A 21,465-nucleotide genomic window follows, 5' to 3' on the forward strand; every position below is an offset into this window, starting at 1 on the left:
CAGAGCAATCTTCACCCTGCAGACTGCGGCCTGGAACAACTCAACAATACTGAACTTTAAAAAATAGTTTAGCTTACTTCGGGGTCATGCATGTTCTTGTGCTGCATGGCGAACAGCACCTCCTTGGCCACCTGCCCCTCCTGGCCCTGCCCCCGACTCCACAGGAACACCCTGTAGCTCACGGGGTGGAGTGACTCCACGCACTCCTTATGCTTGCCGCTGGCCATAAGGCTGTCGGATAGCTGAATCAGCTGAGAAATAAATCAAACACCCTGTTTATAATGATAGTAGCTTAAGATCAGCATGTGGCAATTTAATAAATATTATAATTAGTGACCATCCGAAGTTTTGGTTTCGGCCAAAAAACGAGATTCGGAATACAAACATTTTTTACAATTCACATCTCATGAAAAGAAAATATTGGTGTCGCGAAGCTGCGACTCCACTATATATTTTAAAGGTGGTGTGATATGCCACACGCCCAAAGGACCAGTCCCAAACTACTCCGAATGATAGGTTATGGGACGATATATGCATCCGACAAACCCGATGGACAGTGCAATAATCAAAGGTATAAATCTGGGCTTCTGGAGCACAAGATAAGCCCAGATTGGAAAGCAGGAAAGATGGACTCACCCGTTGATGACTATCACACGTCTCCAGGAGTATTAGTTGATTTCACTTCACAAATTATATGTATATTCGCCCTGTCTGATATTAATTATCACTCCGAACTCTGATAAGCAACTGACACCACTTGTCAGATTTCACATGTGTCGCAACAATATTTTTAATATGGTGACATTTTGGGATGGGTAAAAGGGTAGGTAGGACATTTGCAGGATTTGGTATTGACATTACACTTGTCCATTAAGCCTGTGGATGCATACCTAACAATCCCATATATATTGCGCGAACATTCTCCCGGCGTTGAAAGTACCTTCCGAAATTTTAAGTACTTTCAAATAAAGTAAAGAATTAAATGTAAAACGAAGTAAGATGAAATATAAATATTCTTATCAATACGCTATTAATATTACAAAGTTAAAACGAAAATTTATAAAATAATGAAATAAAGAAATAATAATTATTGTGTAGGCAAAGGACACAATTTTACGACTGGTCGTTTAAAGTTCCCGGAAGGGGTCCTTACGCGTGCGACACGAACCACTCCGTCTTTACCAGGGAACACCTCCTCAACAACGCCCACCGGCCAATAAAGTGGAGGCGCATCCTCTTGATTCACCAATACTATGGTACCTACTAGAATGTTATTCGCGGGACTATTCCATTTTTTTCTCATCTGCAGAGAGTGAAGATACTCTATATGCCACTTCTTCCAATAAGATTGAACGAGGTGGTCCAAAAGCTCTTTCCTTTTCAGTAGACTAATGCGTTCATTAGTCAAATCATAAGCAGGTAGATGCTGAATCGGGGTAGACATCAGAAAATGAGCCGGAGTAAGAGCTTCTGGATAATGAGAACTGCTTAATAAACATAATGGCGGTGAATTAAGTACAGCCTCTATTTGTGTCAGAACTGTGAGAAGTTCTTCATAACATAAAAGTTGAGTACCCACAACCCTATACAGATGCGATTTAATGCATTTAATATTTGACTCCCATAATCCTCCAAAGTGAGGAGCGCGGGGTGGAATCGTCTTCCATTCAATTCTCCGATTGTTAAATTCATTGCGAAGAACTTCTTTAGTTGAATTTGCCTCTAAAAAATTATATAAGTCATCCAGACAATTCTTTGCGCCTATGAAATTTGTCGCATTGTCACTGTACATACACGAAACCGGTCCGCGTCTGGATAGAAAACGCTTAAATGCGTTTAAAAAATTGTCCGTGCTTAGATCTGATACCACTTCCATATGTATAGCCTTCGTTGTTAAACAAATAAATAGACATATATATGCCTTTTGACTTTTTACCCCACGACGCCTAGAAAGGGTTATATTTATTGGTCCGGCAAAATCTACACCCGTATGTGTAAATGCCTTTGCTTCCTGAACTCTAGCTGTAGGTAAATCTGCCATTAGCGGTATAATATTGGAAGGTGCAGTTTTAAAACAGAAATTACAAGCATGTACTCTTTTGCGTATTAGATTTCTCCCCGATAAGATCCAATAACGCTGTCTAATTATTGACATAAGGAGATGTGCACCAGTATGACAATTCACACGATGGTGAAAGTCTATAATTATATCGACAATATGATCCTGTCTTGGCAAAAGTACTGGATGTTTGTTTTCAAAAGGTATATTCGCGTTTGTTAATCTACCACCTATACGTAACAAGCCATTATGATCTAGGAACGGGTTTAGTTTTCGGATTGAAGGTGAGCATAATTTATCCCTCTGTATTAATTGTATATCGGCACTAAAATACCTATTCTGTAAAGCTTTTAATACATTCATTTCAGCAATGTTTAATTCCGTGGAATTTATAACTGTTGAGCGTGATAACTTTCGCATAAATCGTAAAATATATACCACAATTCTCAGCAGTTTTGGCCATGAGGAAATTTTTAAAGCGAGATTATATATCGGAGAATTTTCCTCTATTGACGTTATCGTAAATGTATGCGATTTTTTCAATTCCAAAGTATTCTCCTCCTCTCGTGAGGGGGAAAATCTTTCGACAGGCCACTCGGATACTGGGTTCACAGCCCAGGGCGGACCGTGCCACCAAAGAGAATGATCGACCAGCTGAGCAGGCAGTAGTCCTCGTGATAAACAATCACTAGGATTGGTAACGCCATCTATGTGATAAAAATGTTTCGCGGGTAAATTTTCCTGAATTTCACTAACTCGATTAGCTACAAAAGTTTGCCACCGGTGCGGGGACGAGTGAATCCAAGAAAGTGCTATTTTTGAATCTGAAAAAGCAAATATATCGTTTATCGAAACGCGATTTCTATAAGTATCTATAATAGATCTAACGAGTCTAGATAAAATAAGCGCAGCGCATAATTCCAATCGAGCGAGCGACACTGTTTTCAGAGGGGCCACCTTGGATTTAGAACATATCAAATTCATTGTAGTGTTGCCACCCTTATCCGTGACATGAAGATATATTACACAACCGTATGCTTTCACACTCGCATCTGCGAAGGCGATAATATTTATCGTGCAGTCCTCCTTTACTCCCAAATATCGAGGTAAATTTAAATTAGAAAGCATCGGTAATTCTTCCTTGAATTTGACATATCTATTAACAATACTTTGGGGTAGTTCCTCGTCCCATCCTACTTTCTCTAACCACAGCTCTTGTAAAAGTAATTTGGCATATAAAATTACCGGAGCAACCAAACCTAATACATCGAATAAACGAGCTATTGTGGAAAGAATTGATCTTTTACATATAGTTTTTTCCTCCGTCGGACATATCATAAATTGAAAACAATCAGATATCGGATCCCATTTTAATCCTAAAATGCTACATTTATCCGAAAAATCCATTGTCGCGCGGTGCGACTCTGGTAATTGGGCCAGTAAATGAGGAGAATTACTCGACCATTTGACTAATTCAAATCCTCCACACTTGAACATCGCCATTAAATCTGTAGCCAAAGTGATGCCTTCACTTATAGTATTTACAGAATATACAAAATCGTCCATATATAAATCATTAATTGCAACTTCCGCTGCTTTCGGATAACGATTTCTTTCATCGCTCGCTAGCTGCCGTATAGTTCGCATTGCTAGAAATGGTGAACAGTTCAAACCAAACGCGAGTGAATTAAATTGATAAACTCCAATTTGTTCATCTTCGTGAAATCTATAAAGAATTTTTTGATATTTACGATGGCTTTCCGTTACCATTATACGTAGATACATTTGCTTAACATCTGCGGTTAATGCTACAGCGAATAAGCGAAATTTAATTAAAAGTGTAAATAAATTAGATTGCAAATTTGGACCTGTATACAAAGTATCATTAAGTGACAACCCTGAACTGGTCTTTGTACTTGCATCTAATACAACACGAGTTTTAGTTGTTGATTTATCTTTACGAATTACTGCGTGATGAGGAATGAAATATCCCTCATCAATATTAGATGAAGACGGAACTTCAACCCTCATATATCCCTTTTCCAGATATTCAGAAACTACTTCATTATAACTGCAATGCAATTCTGGCGAAGTATTAAATTTCCGTTCTAAATATTCATATCGACGCTGCGCGACACGGCGCGAATCACCTAAATTATTAGGATCTATCTTAAACGGTAAAGATACAATATACCTTCCCGATTCATCCCGTTGGACTGACTCGAGGTACATTTTCTCACATTCTGCATCTTCAGCACTCATCAACGACTTAATAGGCATGTCTTCCATCGTCCAAAACTTGGATAACGCATTATATAAATCTACATTGGTTATGGGGCCGAACGTCCACGAAACCTCCGGCGTACACGTAGGTATTTCACCCATTACAATATACCCGAATACTGTCTGTATAGCCGGTGGTGCATTCGTATTATGTTTAGATAAAACCTTATTCCCCAGCAGAATATATGGAAATAACTGTGCACCTAATAAGATATCAACATCGGATGGAACGTTCCAGTATTCATCCGCTAAGTTTAAACCCACTAAATGCTCACATGACTTTGTGTCAACATGTTGTGTAGGAAGCTTATCAGTTATTTTATCGACAACTAATAGACTAATTTTATAAGTATCTTCTGAAACGCGGGATTTAATTTTTAACGCAACGTGTCCCAATATTGGTGTCTCTACTGAACCAACACTTTTAACTACTGAATTATTTAAAGGAATTATTTTAAGATTTAATTCATTACAAGTGTTTAAACTGATTAAATTTTGTTGCGAGGCGCAATCAATTAAACACCTTACGGTTACTTGATTATTTTTATTGTCATAAGCAAATAACTGCGCGGTTGACAGTAGTACATTCGTAGCTATATTACCCGAAGAAAAATTATTATGATGTTTATGATTACGCGCTATTAATGTAATGGCTTCGTTTTTCGATTGACTTTCAGTATTCACCGTGCTCTCAAAATGCAGAGCGGTGTGATGTCGTTTTTTACAAATTCTACAATCCGATTTAGATGGACATTTCACAGTTTTATGTTTATCGCTTAAGCAGTTTACACATAAATTATTTAATTTCACAAACTGAAAGCGAGCATTTGGTCTTAATTCGTTAAATTGTTCACATTTAAACAATTCAACATGATCAGAATGATTACATTTCCGACACCTGTTACGATTATTATTACTTGACTTCGGTTCGACCACAGCGAATGAATGCGTAACTTTGTTTTTATTATTAACAACTTTATTATCATTTTGCCCAGTTCGTTCTAGGATTTTAACATGCGACCGAATGTATTCTATTAAATCGGTATATGTAGGTATAGCTTTCTCCCGTATAGACATTTCGAAATTTTGCACCAACTGTATATCTAATTTTTTCAGTGCAACATGTAATATTATAAAATCGGTTAGGTCATCAATACCTAATTCCTTGAGTGCAGCTATGGAAGACGCAAACGGTTCAATAAAATTATTTAACTCATTTGGGTAACTAGGTGCCAATAATTTTAAATTCAAAATATTGTTCAGATAAAAGGTACCTAGCACGCGTTTGTCCTGATATTTCTTTTCGAGAGCTTCCCAAATTAAAAAATAATTTTGTTCGTTCGGAAGTATTCCCGCAAAAACTGATAACGCCTTTCCTTGGAGTTTCCCTATCAGATATTGCATCTTTTGCGACATATTCAAATTTTCATTTGAGTGAATGTTTAATTTAAAAGCTTCATAAAATATCGACCAATTCTCTTGATTACCATCGAACGATGGCATCTCGATCGGTGGGAGCTTAATTAATGGTGAATTATTTAATTTCTGTCGATCACGTGATGAATCTTGCTTTGCTATAATGCTTTCGCGTATAGAAACTACAAAACAGTACTTATTTTCGAATTTACTCCATAAATCGAAATTCATATTGTAATTTGAATCCTTTTTCAACTGAAGTGTATGAAATTCATCACAAAATGTGTTAAATTGTGCATAATATGTAGATATATTAACCGTTTGTTTAAGAAAATCCTCCGAACTTCTCGTCTCCCTGTCCGCAATACTTTTCGCTTTCTCGTATAATTCATTAACACGATTATGCATCAAATTAATCTTCGATTCTACTAACTTGATTTTAATATCCTGAGTACTATCGCTAGTCGCCATGATTAATTGTATGTAGGAATTTAAACACAACAATAATTACAAATGCAACCTAGTACATACAAATTAACAAAGTATAAAGAGGAAATAATATTTATTTATAACTTTAAATATGTTAATTTTAAATACCCCGTTGGTAATCCGGCTCGAAAGAACCAAAAATGGTGTCGCGAAGCTGCGACTCCACTATATATTTTAAAGGTGGTGTGATATGCCACACGCCCAAAGGACCAGTCCCAAACTACTCCGAATGATAGGTTATGGGACGATATATGCATCCGACAAACCCGATGGACAGTGCAATAATCAAAGGTATAAATCTGGGCTTCTGGAGCACAAGATAAGCCCAGATTGGAAAGCAGGAAAGATGGACTCACCCGTTGATGACTATCACACGTCTCCAGGAGTATTAGTTGATTTCACTTCACAAATTATATGTATATTCGCCCTGTCTGATATTAATTATCACTCCGAACTCTGATAAGCAACTGACACCACTTGTCAGATTTCACATGTGTCGCAACAATATTTTTAATATGGTGACATTTTGGGATGGGTAAAAGGGTAGGTAGGACATTTGCAGGATTTGGTATTGACATTACACTTGTCCATTAAGCCTGTGGATGCATACCTAACAATCCCATATATATTGCGCGAACAAATATGTTTTGAATCTGTCTATCGGCCATGGTTCAACAGGTACAAATTTTTCGTGGCACATAGATATAACTTTTTTTATTGGGATTATTTGCATTTCAGTATTCAAGGGACTGATAAAACAAAACTTCACACGTGGGTACTTTATAAGTGGGTTTCAGTATATTTATGTTTACCGTTGGAGTGTCCATGATCTGCTTAGTGTGATGCTTCAACGATGACAGATGAACCAAAAACGTGAAGATACACCGCACCAACTCACCGCAATCTCTGAAACATATAAAATGTATTATTAATAAATAAAATAATAAAAAAGTATACAACCAACAATTAACCCTTTCCTTATAGAGCTAGAAAATTCCTCGAGCCCCGGTGCTGTGTACTCAGTACACGTGGTACACATTTAGAATTTTGAATGAGGCAAGGAGTGTGTTCTCTGCCTACCCCCGCAGTGAGACCGTGATATGGCTAGTTGTTAGTTAGTTAGTTAGTTAGTCATTAAGTCAAATTAAAAAACATCAGCCACAGATAAAACACACGAAACGTCCATTACAGCTGGCAGATCGCCAACTACTACTGAAAACCGAGTACGGTTAGCGAAACCTCGTACCCTTCTCGCTCATTACCTCACCACACGGCAAGTTATCAATGCACGATTAATAATCTTTTGGCAAAATATTTTTTCTACTATTCAATAAATATTTAATTAATTATTCAACACTTAAAAATGTATTATGTGCCGAGAAATATGAACTCTGTGTAATATATATCAAATACTTACTTTAACAATCTTACTTTAAATAGGAGTTCATATTTGTTATTTTTTTTTAATGTCCTTTTTCTGTTATCAATAAATCTTGCATTTTTCTTTTTCTTATTGATTTTCTTATTATTATTATTATTTGCAATATTTTATTACTTATATGACTGATTGGAGCATGAATTCTTACGCCAAACACAAGAGTCTTGTCTCTTCGTGATGAGGAAAAGCGTTAATTATTTTTTCTGTATCACAGTGTAACATGTAATCATTTTTATGTTTATTGTGAAAAATACATATTTATATTAAATTAAAATGTTTAGTATATTTTCAGAGATATAGAAATAATTATAGACATGTCAAATCAGTTGACAGCACCTGCAAGGAAGGGTTAAGCCTGTGACAGACCACGCTATAAGCGCGCTTTATTTTCGTGGCTTGGCCTATTCATTCCTCTATTGACGTAATATTTTTTTTTTAGATTTTCATTTTCTTATGCAACTTTACTTGAAAAAAAAAACCATGACGATTTGTATACTCAAGGTTTATATATGATGAAGAATATTTACCAATGTTTATCATATATGAACCTCTGGTATACAAATCAACGCAGGCTATTTTTTAGAAAATTGATGAGAATATGAAATACTAAAAAATGATGGTTACGTTAATTAGCCTTTCTGCCGACTATATTATAGCTAACGGAATAAAACAGAAGAGAAATGAAAGAATAGGTTAGGTTAGGTTTTTTTTCTTCATTTTATTAGACTTTCTGTTTTGTCAAGGAATTTTTAATATTTATGATACTTACAGTATCTCTCTGTTTTCAATATTCTTCAGTTGTTTCAGTACAAATCCAATGAAGACCTGATCGCTGTCCAGGAGGAAGTAATTGACTCTTAAGGCGAGCAGCTGATTCAACAATTCTAATACCTGGCATTGAAGGGCAATGTTATTTTGCGTGGTGTAACTCTGAAAAGATAATAAAAAATTAAATCAATTAGGTATATTTTATGTTACACATGTTGTCCGGATACCCTAGGTACAAGCGGGATATTCGTCTGTTTACTGTGTTTACTGTCTACTGTTCACAGAACTACTATTTTTAATTCATTTGCTTACTTTTATTGTGGAATAACTTAATGACTAATAATTTAGGCTTTTACATGATTTACTGCATAATACAGTGACGACAGAAGGTTTTTATTTTTAAAACAACAAAATATAACAACAAAAAAATAAATAACCAAAAACTTAACGAATCTCAAATGCAAGATGTGAAACAGAAAAAACAGAAAAAGATTCAGTTGCATCTATAAATTGAACGCAGAATCTTACATAAAGATAGCAGCCAAAAAATATGAAGATAATGTTGGTAGCTCTCAGTCTAAGTATGATGTATACAGTTAAATATGACACGTAACTTGATATGGTCAAATTAGTCTTTTTGTTTGAGAGTCGTTAATATTGTCTTCAATGATTAAACTATAAAAATATCCATCCTAGGCTGATAGAAAAAGTCAATACATGTCGCACATTAAAATAAAAATGGCTATATTATCCAAGAATCTATCTAGATTGTATTTAGTTCGGGTAGAATATTGTAATCATACATAAAGATAACAGCCAAAAAATAAGTGTTAAAAAATATTTATTATTGGTAGCTCTCAATAGAAGTAAAATACAGTTATAAATGACATAAGTTCATATGGCCGAAATTATCTCAATGGTCAGAGCACTTCCCCGGCAAGGAAGAGGTCCTGGGTTCAATTCCTAACTGCGACTGAATCTTTTTTCTCTTCTATTTCACATCTTTCCATTGAGTCATTCAATTATTGTCTTCAATAATTAACTTACCTTTAGAGCTTGAATAACAACAGGTTCAATCAGCCTCAGATATCTGCCCAAATTTTGTTTATTGGTATTCCATCTTCTTTCAACTTTACTATGTGAAATTTTCACGACATCCCTAAAACATTGCCTTTCGTTAGACAAATATCTCTCCGTATCAGCGTTGATTCGAACATTCGAAACTATCAAACTTTTCGAATCGACGGACGCTCGTCTACCGTCGACAAACTTATCACTGTAAACTTCAAAGTTGTCACACTTATCGTTGTAATTTATCATTAGGATGTCGTTGTAAAAGCCGGGTTCAATTCTGACTCGTTCTTTCTTCGACTGTGGGTCGTTATTCTGTTCATTGAGCAGGAAGAAACTCATGATGTCGTTATTGTAAGCAACAAGATTTGTCGTGGATAGACATTTTAGAACTTGCGTAACGCAAAATACGCAGTGGTCGGAGCTTATTGGAAGCAGGCATTTGATGTAATACAGTATTTCTTCGGCGGCAACACCGGCCTCTTTGTCCGACATGTATTCCAATTGTATGGCAACACTTTTTAATACAGTGGAGACATATTTTAGGAAAACGCTTGTGGTTGTGTTCAGTGTGACCTGCAAAAAAAAAACATAAAATTGACAAATCTTCATACGAAGCAAACGCTTTTACAATTTGAGATTTTAACTATAAAACAGAAAATCTGTGGGTACGAAGCAGTAAAAATAGTGAGCTCTGGCATCATGAAGTTTGCAAAGATAATGCAATATTTTCAGCTAGCAACATAATTTTTTATTTATTACTAATTGATGTGTACCCAGCATCTATATCAGGGGTGTCAAACTGGATATTCTTAAGGGCCGTTTATAACATTTGGCGTGTGTAAGCGGGCCGGACTCAATATTTAAAAAATAAAACCCATACTTAATTGTTAAAATCTTTATTTAGTTAGATACCTATTTATTATAAATTCAGTAAGTTAAAAAGAAGGGTAACAAGGTAAATTATCTTGAGCCACCTGACTTCTCTTGTTTTTGACAAGTTCATTGATGTCGGGTGTCATATTCTTCGTAGTTACTTTTAGAATCGATTGTAGATTTTCATCCGTAAGCCGTGAGCGATGTTTGTTTTTATTTATTTTCATAACGGAAAACATCTGCTCGCATAAATACGTACTACCAAACATAGACAGGATACGTGCCGCATGATTTTTTATACTTGGATAGTTATTCAAACTCTTGAAATATTGTGTATAAAATGTAGTAACATTAACTTCCTTAAATTTATCCTTTACAATGCTGTCGCATTGGAGATCTATCAATTCCATTTGCAAATGAATTGGTGCCAGTGCAGCATCAAAAGTAAATGGATTGTTGAAAAGTGGGAATTCCATTTTATGCATTTTGCGAAAATCTTCAAAACGACTGTTAAATTCTTTGATCAGATTCAGCAAAAGTTGAGAATACTCATCCAATTTTGTCTGGTTCACTGTGCCAAATGATTTCACGTGAGGGAAATGATCGAGTGTTTGGTTTTTTATGTGAATTTCCCACAGTCTTAATTTTGTTTCGAAGGCTTGTAAATGCGAATACATTTGAGTGACGATCAAGTCTTTACCCTGTAACTTTATATTGAGGTCATTCATGTGTTTTGTCATATCTACCAAAAATGCACAATCAAGCCACCAGTCGTTGTCATAATCAATTGGCTTGCCTTTTTCTAACATGAAAGCTTGAATAGGGTCACGTAACTCAAAAAATCTTTCCAAAACTGCCCCTCGACTGAGCCAACGAACTTCCGTGAAATAAGGTACATCGGAATACTTTTCGTCCAAATCTTGTAAAAATTGCCTGAACTGCCTGTGATTTAGACCTCTGCTCCTTATAAAATTTACTATTTTAATTACCGGTTGCATGACATGGTCCATTTTTAAATATTTGGATGCGAGTGATTCCTGGTGAATGCAGTGAATTCCCACAAAATTTTCTGTTTTAATTTAGTCACAACACCCGAATGTTTGCCAACCATGGCAGGAGCGCCATCCGTAGTTATGCTGCAAAATTTATTCCAGCCGAGTTCATATTCTACTATTAAATGCTCAATAGCAGAATAAATATCATTTGCTGTAGTGGTGCCTGTCAATGGAACGCACTTCAATAGTTCTTCACATATTTCAAAGTTACTATTAATACCTCGTATAAAGACAGCAAGTTGAGCAGTATCAATAATATCAGTGCTCTCGTCAATAGCCAGCGAAAAGTGTGTGAATTCCTTAATTTTTTCCTTCAGCTGGGAATCCAAATTTTGAGATAAATCACTTATTCTTGAAGCAACAGTGTTTCTTGACAGCGCAATATTTTGAATGGTTGATTTTTGTGATGGGAATGAAACATCAGCCACTTTTAACATACATTCTTTAATAAAATCACCATCAGTGAAAGGTTTTGATCTCTTGGCGATTTCTAATGCAATAATGAAACTGGATTTTAAGGCGTCTTCGCTTTCAGTTTTAGCTTGAGTGAATATCGACTGTTGGCCGTGAAGGTTAGATTTTAAAGATAATAGTTTGTCCATTCTTATCTTTTCAGTCCTTCAAATTTTCCTTTATGATTCGAATCATAATGTCTCTTTAAATTAAACTCCTTACAAACAGCAATTGTTTGATTGCAAATCAAACAAAGTGATTTACCTTTCCATTCCATGAAAAAATATGCGATTTCCCATTTTGTCTGAAAAACTCTGCACTCACTATCAACTTTACGTGTTTGCGACATTATGCCACGTACCAATATTAGAACTTGAATGAACAACAAACTATGAGTACGTAAGTAATATAAACACTCGACGCGACCGCTCGATGCTGACTGCGCCGGTGACCGGCAACTGCGACCCTTGTGGTGCGGGGTCGGGGGGGAGGGGGCGTCGTGAGTACGAGTCGTGCACCAGACCAGCGCCACCAGCCAGCGTAAGAGAAAAGGTTACGCTCACGCTCGATGCACGGCGCACCGCGTCCGATGCGCGCGTCTCTTGAAATTACACTGTAAATCAATCGCTTGCAATTTTAAACACGCGTAGGCATCGACTGTCCTCTGAATATCTAAAATCTACAATGAAAGAGTGCGGTTCTGTCCTCCGCGACAAAATATTGTCACGTGGTAGCGAGCCGTAATGATGGGACCTGAGTGCCGCATACGGCTCGCGGGCCGTATTGATAGGGTCCGAGGGCCGCATGCGGCCCGCGGGCCGTATCTTTGACACCCCTGATCTATATTATATCGACTTTTATTCGACTCCGTATCTCATTCCAGTGAAGAGATATTGCGTTAAGTCTTCCTCGGGCATCCCCGACTTCTTCTATGATTCAAACCACTCTCTAAACACTCCTCACACAAATAAGAGTAAACTTTAAAATTTTCAGCAAAATCAGTTCAGTAGATTTTTTAGTCTATAGGGGACAAACAAAGAAGCATTCATTTATGTATATATAAGATTAACTTCGCGCTGAAGGCCATATAAAAAAGGTCCATAGCTCATGATGGAAATGAAATGGCTTTGAATATCCTTTCGACTGTAAAAAAATATCCATCCAATTTTTTTTTGTTTTTAGAAAAAAAGTAAATATTCACAAGAGATAAAAATATATTACATTTCATATCAGACATCACTTTTTTTTGTTACCCAATTTGTAGAGAAATATTCTCGGGTCAAACTGGGGAGCTAGTCTATGTGCTTATATACGAGGCATATCCAGAAAGTAAGTGTACTGAATTTTTGTAGGTTACAATTTTCTTTATTGAAACATAAAAATTACATGGTTACCGTAGTACATATGTAAGCTATTTTTCGACATAGTCGCCATTCCTCTCAATGCAGGTGGTGAAGCGGGGTATCAACTTTTTGATGCCTTCCTTGAAGTAGTTTCCCGCCAACCCCTTCATCCACTTCTCCACCTCCCCCTTTACCTCCTCGTCTGTTGAAAACCTTTTTCCACCCATGTACAGCTTCAGGGAGGTAAAGAGATAAAAATCTGAAGTTGCTAGGTCAGGGGGAATGCGCGGGGTGGTTTAGGACATCCCATTTAAACGAAGCAAGCAGTTCCTTCGTTGCGTTGGCCGTGTGTAGTATGGCATTGTTGTGCAGCATGCTGACTCCCTTTGTCAGCATGCCTCTCCTCTTGTTTTGAATCGCCTTCCGCAATTTTCTTAGGGTCTCACAATATCTTGCAGAGTTGATGGTCTCCCCTTGAGGCAGATATTCAATCAAAATTATGCCTTGACAGTCCCAAAACACGGATGCCATAATTTTCTTGGCTGAAATTGTGGTTTTGTACTTTTTGGCGGAGGGTGAAGAGGTGAAAACCATTTTTAAACTCGCGATACCACTTGCACACACTCGTACGATTCATAGCTTTATCACCATATGCAGTTTTCACCAAATTATAAACCTCAAACGGAGGTTTTCCCTTCCAAACGTGATAACGGACGGCCGCGTATTTCGCACTTGGCGGGAGATTGTATTGACATTTTTCACGAAACGTGTTGTCGCGTCGACACTTCTCAACGCACTGACCTTGAACCGGTCTCGTTGCGGAGGGGAAGAGTCAGGCTACATGTAAGTGTAGCCAACATGTCGAAAATAAAATTCATTCGGTCGTGAGAGCCTCAGTACACTTACTTTCTGGATACGCCTCGTATATAGATAATAATATGTATAGTTACAAAAATGGAAAAAGAATATTTTCAAAAATACTGTAAAATACTACAAAATATTGTACAATAAGATTACATATAATTATAGAAACAGAATATCGAAAAAGATCAACGAAAAATCAACAAAAATATAAGCAACAATATAAGCAACAGAAATAAGCAACAGAATATAATGTATTGATTGTTCCATATTTTCAATTTTTTGACAAGAAAAAATAACATAGAAGCTGGGAAATGCAACAAACAACATCTTTCAAATATATTTTATTTTATTAAATTTATTTATGTGCACTGAAAAATTGGTTAATAAAGTCATGGGAAACTGTATTCGTAAAAGCTGAAGAAGGGATGAATCGGGTAAAACAATGGCTTGATAAAAATTCACTAACATTAAATGATACAAAAACTAAATATATTAAATTCAAAATTTACAACAAACAGACAGATAATGTCAATTCAAACCTAAACATAAAATTCATAAAAACTGTTTAACCGCGAACCATGAAATTCCTTGCAACTGCCCAAAATTGATTGAAATTCAAACAATAAAATACCTTGGGATAATTATTGATCAAAACTTAAATTGGAACTCTCAAATAGAAAATGTGAGCAACAAATTAAAAAAACTAACCTATTTCTTCAAAACAATAAGAAACATTTTAGATAAAGAACAACTAATTCAAATTTACTACGCACTAGCCCAATCTCAACTACAATATGGTCTTATCGGATGGGGAAGCTCATGCGATTCCACTATAAAACCAGTCCTCATAACACAAAAGGCAATTCTAAAAATTATACTTAGGATCCCCATCAGAACTCCTACCCACTATGTTTTTAAAACCCTGAATGTAATGACACCAAAACAATTATACGCAAAAGATATACTAATTTACGCATTCAAAAACCAGGACAACTTTACACAGACAAACTCAGACAGACTCACAAGATCCACATTACAACATATGTTACACCAACCTACAACTAAAACAACTTTTGGACAAAGAAACATGCAGTATTATTCTATAAAATTATTTAATGTCCTACCTTTTGACATAAAAAACATTAAAAAAATAACTGACTTCAAAAGAAACATTAAGAAATGGATTATGGATAAGGGAAGGAAGAATATAGATATAATTTTGCAACCCAACAAAGACTAAAGCTTGTATTATGTTTTATTTTTCTCTGAATATTGTTTTTTAATTTTCTATGTAGTATTTTAACATATGTACTTATACTATTTCAAACACATAACCATGTACAATGTGACTGCTCGGGCCAGTTATTGTTGCATAGTATTTGGTTCGAGTTGTTTCCCACTCGCGTTCCGCGCCTTTTACCTACATGAGTCAGTTGAAAAGTATCTCGCCGCCCGCAAGGTTCAACCGACCGCTTCCGCATAACCTATCTTGAGTTATTAAAACCACCGCGCCGCGCTATAAACGGCAAATGTTATACCGCAAAGAACGCCGTGAAAAGTGCATAAAAATAGCAATCTATAACGCATTGAACCATTTCGCAAATCCAATATCACTATTCCTTTCCTTGACCTCCTCCAATACTAACAATTACCCCACCGGTGATTACCGCAGTGCAAAGTGGAAAGGTGCCGACAGCTTGGAGATATTGGTAAGTCGATCAAACAATATCACAAAATACCGCAATTACAGTCCATTCACGCCGCAACAGTGACCTTAGAACGGGGTACCCCAGTAAGGACATATTATCTTATATAAAAAATTGTTAAATAAAAAAAAATAAAACTAATTTAATCCAGAAATCCTTTATTGGATAACCAACACCTCTGCCGTAGGTCACCTCAAGTGACAAGCTACATTTGGTGACTTGGCAGAGGTGCCCAGGTTCATCTGGCGAGGTTTGCGGCGAATGTATCTGCCCTCCTACTGCTTGGCGGACGGATCGGAAGAGACTGGTTGAGGGAGACCCAATGATCTCTCCAGCCGGACTACCAATCATCCAACCCAATCAAAAAATACCCTCCACACAGCATACTAAAAGATGACATAGGCCCTGAGGGAAATCATTTTCCTCAGGGCCTCCTGTGTGGAGATAATTTTTTTAAAAAATCTCTACTACTTTGTATTTAACACTTAAAAATAGTTAGGACGGGTTGTTTCGGAGAATTTGAACAATTCTTCAAATTTCAACGTTAATTTGCCAGTTCTGTGAAAGATATTTTCTAGTTCTGTTGTTATTTCAGTTCTGTCAAGCAACTAGCCTATAATGATATAATATCAGAACTTGAATAGGACTTTCACGGAACTCGCAAATTAACGTTGAAATTTGATGAATTGTTCAAATTCTCCGAAACAACCGGTCCTTAGACTAGCTAATAGACTAACCATCATAATTCTATGTAAAATCATATTTTTTTAAATACCTTATGACTAGAATAAGCAGCCTTCAAATTGCTGTACAGTTTCATAAACACAGCGTCGTTGGCAAAATATCCAATAGGGTTAAAGTTGCCATTCGTAGAGTTGAATGTTGCCTTCTTTTTGGACGTGGCCTTGTCATCTGGCAATGTTGCCTCGCCCGAATTCCATGCATTGCTGTTTCTCTTCGCTTCCCCTAAAACAAAACGTAAAATTTTTGAATTAATCAATTAACTACAAAATTTAATTGCTGGCAACACGGGCGCTTATTGTTTTTTAGCTTTTCATGGAACTGTACGTTACCCATCTCACTAAACAATGTCTGTTCATAGACTTGTTAGTAGTTGAGTGGGCAAATACATTTGGTTCCCAGCCCAGCATTGTCAGTTCAATTCCTATGTTAGCTAAGACCTCCATCATTGCGCAAGCAACATTTTACGCTTATAGTGATGGTAGTAGGAGTTTTTCAGGTTATTCGTTACACGTGAATGTTTGTCTTTTTTTTTAAACATAAAGTTCATTTATTTATTTATGAAAACACAATTAAAAATATTTCGCATTAAGTACAAGTCACCATGTATAGCTATCGGACTGTTCCAAGTCAAAAAGGTGACAAATAGCTTCTCTCCAGGAGAGAGAAACACATGTAAAGACTGAACAAATGATTTTATTCAAATGTTTTCTTTTTTGGTTAATCTTTCAATAGTATTATTATTAAATATACAAAAAATAGTTTATTGTTAAACAAGTTCTGCTGTGTAATTATTATTACACACAGTTTGATAATGCTTTCAGAGGGCGAAACAGCTGTCACACATAATAATAATAATAATTACACTGCAGAACTTGATTAGGAATAAACTGTTTTTAAAAAATTTCATAATAATACTATTGAATACATAAAAGAAAAACCTTAAATTAAAATGGTGTTCTGCTAAATAAACTTGATAACAATAAAAAATTAAAAAAACTGAACTGATAAATTTGAAAAAAAAAACTGTGGAAAAGTTTGTCACTCAAGCTCTTTTGGCTTGGAACAGTCGATACATAGATATGATTATATTATAAAAATATTTTATTGAAGATGACATAGAGAACTCTCCATTCCATGGATGATGGTGATGATGGGAAGAAGTCAAGCTACACAGCGGCGAGTGCGAGCTTTTGGTGATACTTTTAATTACTACAGCAAATAGCTCGCACTCACCCACGGATAGCTGTTTTAATGATGAGCCGACGAAATACTAGGGAATAAAAATATTAAAAACTACTAGAGTACTAAGCCATCATTTCAAGTTATGGACAGGGGGAAGGTGAATTTATATGTTAATTTTATTTAAATGGACAAATTTAATAATAATGTGAAATATTAGAGTCGAATTCAGGCCTAGAAGAGATGAGATGTTGAACGGAGGGGAGGCAATTTTATATAAGGCTTTATAGAAGAGCCAAAAAATATGTGATCTAAGGTTCCCACTTCTAGATCACAAAAGGTACAATCTGGGGAGTCAAGCACGTGAATTTTAAGAAGGTGAGAAGGAACAAACATTCAAATAAGTGAGGAAATTTATTTTTTGGAAAAAATGGTTGAATGTTCAAACCACGGTTTTGATGGGACAGTCTTTTGTATTGTACGATAATACAAAGGACTATCCCATCCAGGCCCTTGAATTGACAAGCAATGTGCCAATACTCGCACAAACATTTATGATCTATCTTCGAGAATAGAAAAAATGTCATATTGGAGAATGTGGGGTAACAATAGGGTTTGATACCCCTTATTTTGCCAAGAAATCCGCAATATCCACGACAAAAAAAAAAAAAAAACAAGAGTACAAAACAAAGGAAAGTTTCCCCAATTATTGTATTGTTTGAACTTAACTAGGTCGTTAAAATGGAGTTCTACAAATTAAAAAAGATATATTAAATAAGTTTTAATTCAGCCTTTTTTAAATTTAAAAGCACAATAGTCTTACTTAAAAATAAATACAATGTAAAGGAAAGTTTAAAAAAAACCATTAATGATACATTTAGGTACATGAATAATATGAAATATATTAATATCGATTGCTGACAATGTTGGAATATACCGCCTCGGGCCACTTAATAACCATAGATGACGGATTTAGTCAATATCTTATTAATTTAGGGTTTTATTAATCTACCGTGCTAGCCATGTAGCCTTGTTAGCACACAATTCAGAAGAAATGATTAAATAAGAGTCCTACCCGAGCGTCGAATAGGGCTGGGAGGAATGATGCTTGACGTCTTCTGCTGGAATGCCACCGGAGTTACGTCTTCAATAATGTGGATGATGATGTTCAGCATCTTCAGGGTTATCTTCAGGAAGCTATCGGCCTTCTGGGAGAAGTTCTCATCGCCGAAATGCACCCACAGCTTCTTAGTGGTGTCCTTGGGGTAAGGTGCTATGCGATGGTGCGTGTTCCTCATCACTTTCAATGCCTCAACTGTGAAATTTTTTTTTTTGATTAGGAACATTTTAAGATTGATTAGGTTAGGTTTTAGGAATGTTTAAAGGGAGATTGGTTAGGTTAGGTGAGGTTTGAGAAATGTTTTAAAATCGATTGGTTAGGTTAGGTGAGGTTATAGTAATGTTTTAAAGTTGATTAGTTAATTAGGAGTGTTTAAGGAATGTTTTAAAGTTGATTGGTTAGGTTAGGTTTTAGAAATGTTAAAGGTAGATTGGTTAGGTTGGGTTTTAGGAGAGTTTAGCTGGCGTAAATTTGATTTTACATACATATTTATTTTTCTTTAATCATATTTAAATGTTTTGTACAAACATTTTTACAAAATTTTCATGTAATACCAAACTAGGCACATGCCCGTATAATAGTAGTCCAATTTTTTATGGTTGATTGGTTAGGTTAGGTTAGGTTAGGTTTTAGGAATATTTTAAGATTGTTTGGAAATATTATGTGATTTTTAATAGATAGGGAGAAAAATAAATATAAGGTTGAGATAATTTTTTTTCAGAAGTAACCTAATCATTCCAGAGCCGAGATATAGAAGACAAGAACGAGTTGAATTCATTCTAATATGGCAAACGTCAACCGTGTACAAAAGTTTTAAACATGTTAGATACATCTCCTGCTGTGACCCAGATCTAAAGCGATCAATGACGCTAATTCTTCAGAGCACCTTCTATTGCAATACCGGTAGAACGAACACATCAATCGAAATCATTGAACACTACTTACTGGCATATATCTCCGTGGCCAGTGCAAGGAGTTTTTCACAGCACGCCACTGGGAGAGTTCTGCTATCCAACAGCTGCAGACAGGTCTCTAAGAGACCAAGGTGGGTGTAGGCATCAGGATACTTGGTCGGAGGGTATTGGAGACTGACCTCTAGGAGCGTTTCTACACATCCTTGCTGTGAACAAAAAAACTAGATATTTAGAAGAACTGGTTGACTTCACATCCAAAAAAGTATGTTTCCAATTTTCTCTTATTTAATAAATCAAAACCCAAATTTCCTCTGAAATCAAAAGATTATCTACTTATCATAAACCATTTTATAGTATTTTCAAATAATGAATTTTACAATTTCTCAATTGATCAATGACAATTCTTTATTCAAAATTTCTTCAGGCAGATAGGTACTATTGAAAAGCTCGGTCAAAGTTAATCACCTAGTCAAATTCAAAATGGTGGTCTTCTGAGATACTGAGAGTGTCTCGCACTCTGAAACATGCCGCAAATATACTATATATTATTTTAAATGAATTAATTATGAAACAGCACAAATTAATTTAGTAAAATTTACTCGCACACTCCGTAATTTGAACCTGCAAACTCCAGATTCGTAGTAGAGACCCTTACCCCTTGACCACAGGGGACTGAAATAAAACACAAAGAATTCGCAGAACAAATGCAGTGAACAAACCAGAGTTCTGTTGCTTGAAATGGCTTTAACCGTGTTTTCTTCCCTCTTCCTCATCTCTTTCCCCTCGAGCCTCTCAATAAACCCCAAACGTGGATGCCAGACCCACAAGTTCTCGCAGTTGAAAATCTTAAGCACACAAATAAAAAATGAAACTTCTCAAACGGGGCCCAAGTCCTTATGGTCGGTCCCTTAATTTAGGATATTCGACATAAATTCGTACAAATATGATACATTTCCGAGTAAAACAAATTTTCGCAGTCGATTACCTTTGCAGTCGACCCCTTAAATTCGGATATTCGATGTAAATTCGTAAAAATACTTCAGTGTAAATCGAGATTTTGCGGCCGATTACCGTCCCAGTCGACCCTTTAAATTCAGATATTCGAATTAAATTCGTAAAAATACTATATATTTACGCGAAAATCGAAATTTCTCGCGGCTGACCCCTTAAATTCAGATATTTGGTGTAAATTCGTAAAACCGTTTCGTTTCCGCATAAAACAAATGTTCTCGAATATTGAAAGGGGTTCTACTGTACCATGTATTACGTTCATTTTTAAAGTTTTGTTGTTATTTTTTTATTGGTGTTATTTAAAAATTTAAAAACTTCTGTTGTCACTGTATTATGCAGTAAATCTTGTAAAATATATATAATGTAAAAGCCCATTAGGGCTGTTGCGGCGTGAATGGACTGTAATTTGCGATATTTTGTGAATTTGTTTGATTTGACTTACCAATATCTCCAAGCTGTCGGCACCTTCCACTTTGCTCTGCGGTAATCACCGGTAGGGTAATTGTTAGTATTGGAACAGAGGTCAGGAAAGGGAAATGGTGATATTTGGTTTGCGAAATGGTCAATGCGTTAGAGATTGCTATTTTTATGCACTTTGTCACGGAGTTCTTTGCGGTATAACATTTGCTGTTTACAGCGCGGCGCGGTGGTTTTAATACCTCAAGATAGGTTATGC

The 21,465-nt window shown here is 36.0% G+C and overlaps 1 protein-coding gene across 1 annotated transcript in view; it reads right to left on the reverse strand.

Moving 5' to 3' along the window:
- Positions 1-21,465, reverse strand: part of LOC149411561 (uncharacterized) — a 93,949-nt gene that overhangs the window by 52,082 nt on the left and 20,402 nt on the right. The window contains exons 16-22 of the mRNA XM_089646679.1: positions 19,810-19,984; positions 18,820-19,059; positions 16,597-16,787; positions 9,501-10,100; positions 8,455-8,615; positions 7,060-7,153; positions 78-251 (exon numbers count right to left, since the gene is read on the reverse strand). Of these exons, the coding sequence (XP_089502805.1) occupies positions 78-251; positions 7,060-7,153; positions 8,455-8,615; positions 9,501-10,100; positions 16,597-16,787; positions 18,820-19,059; positions 19,810-19,984 (1,635 nt within the window). The remainder of the gene's footprint in view (positions 1-77; positions 252-7,059; positions 7,154-8,454; positions 8,616-9,500; positions 10,101-16,596; positions 16,788-18,819; positions 19,060-19,809; positions 19,985-21,465) is intronic.

Source organism: Hesperophylax consimilis, chromosome 25 (genome assembly GCF_061612785.1).
Source record: "Hesperophylax consimilis isolate HC1 chromosome 25, BYU_Hcon_1.0, whole genome shotgun sequence".
NCBI lineage: Eukaryota > Metazoa > Arthropoda > Insecta > Trichoptera > Limnephilidae > Hesperophylax > Hesperophylax consimilis.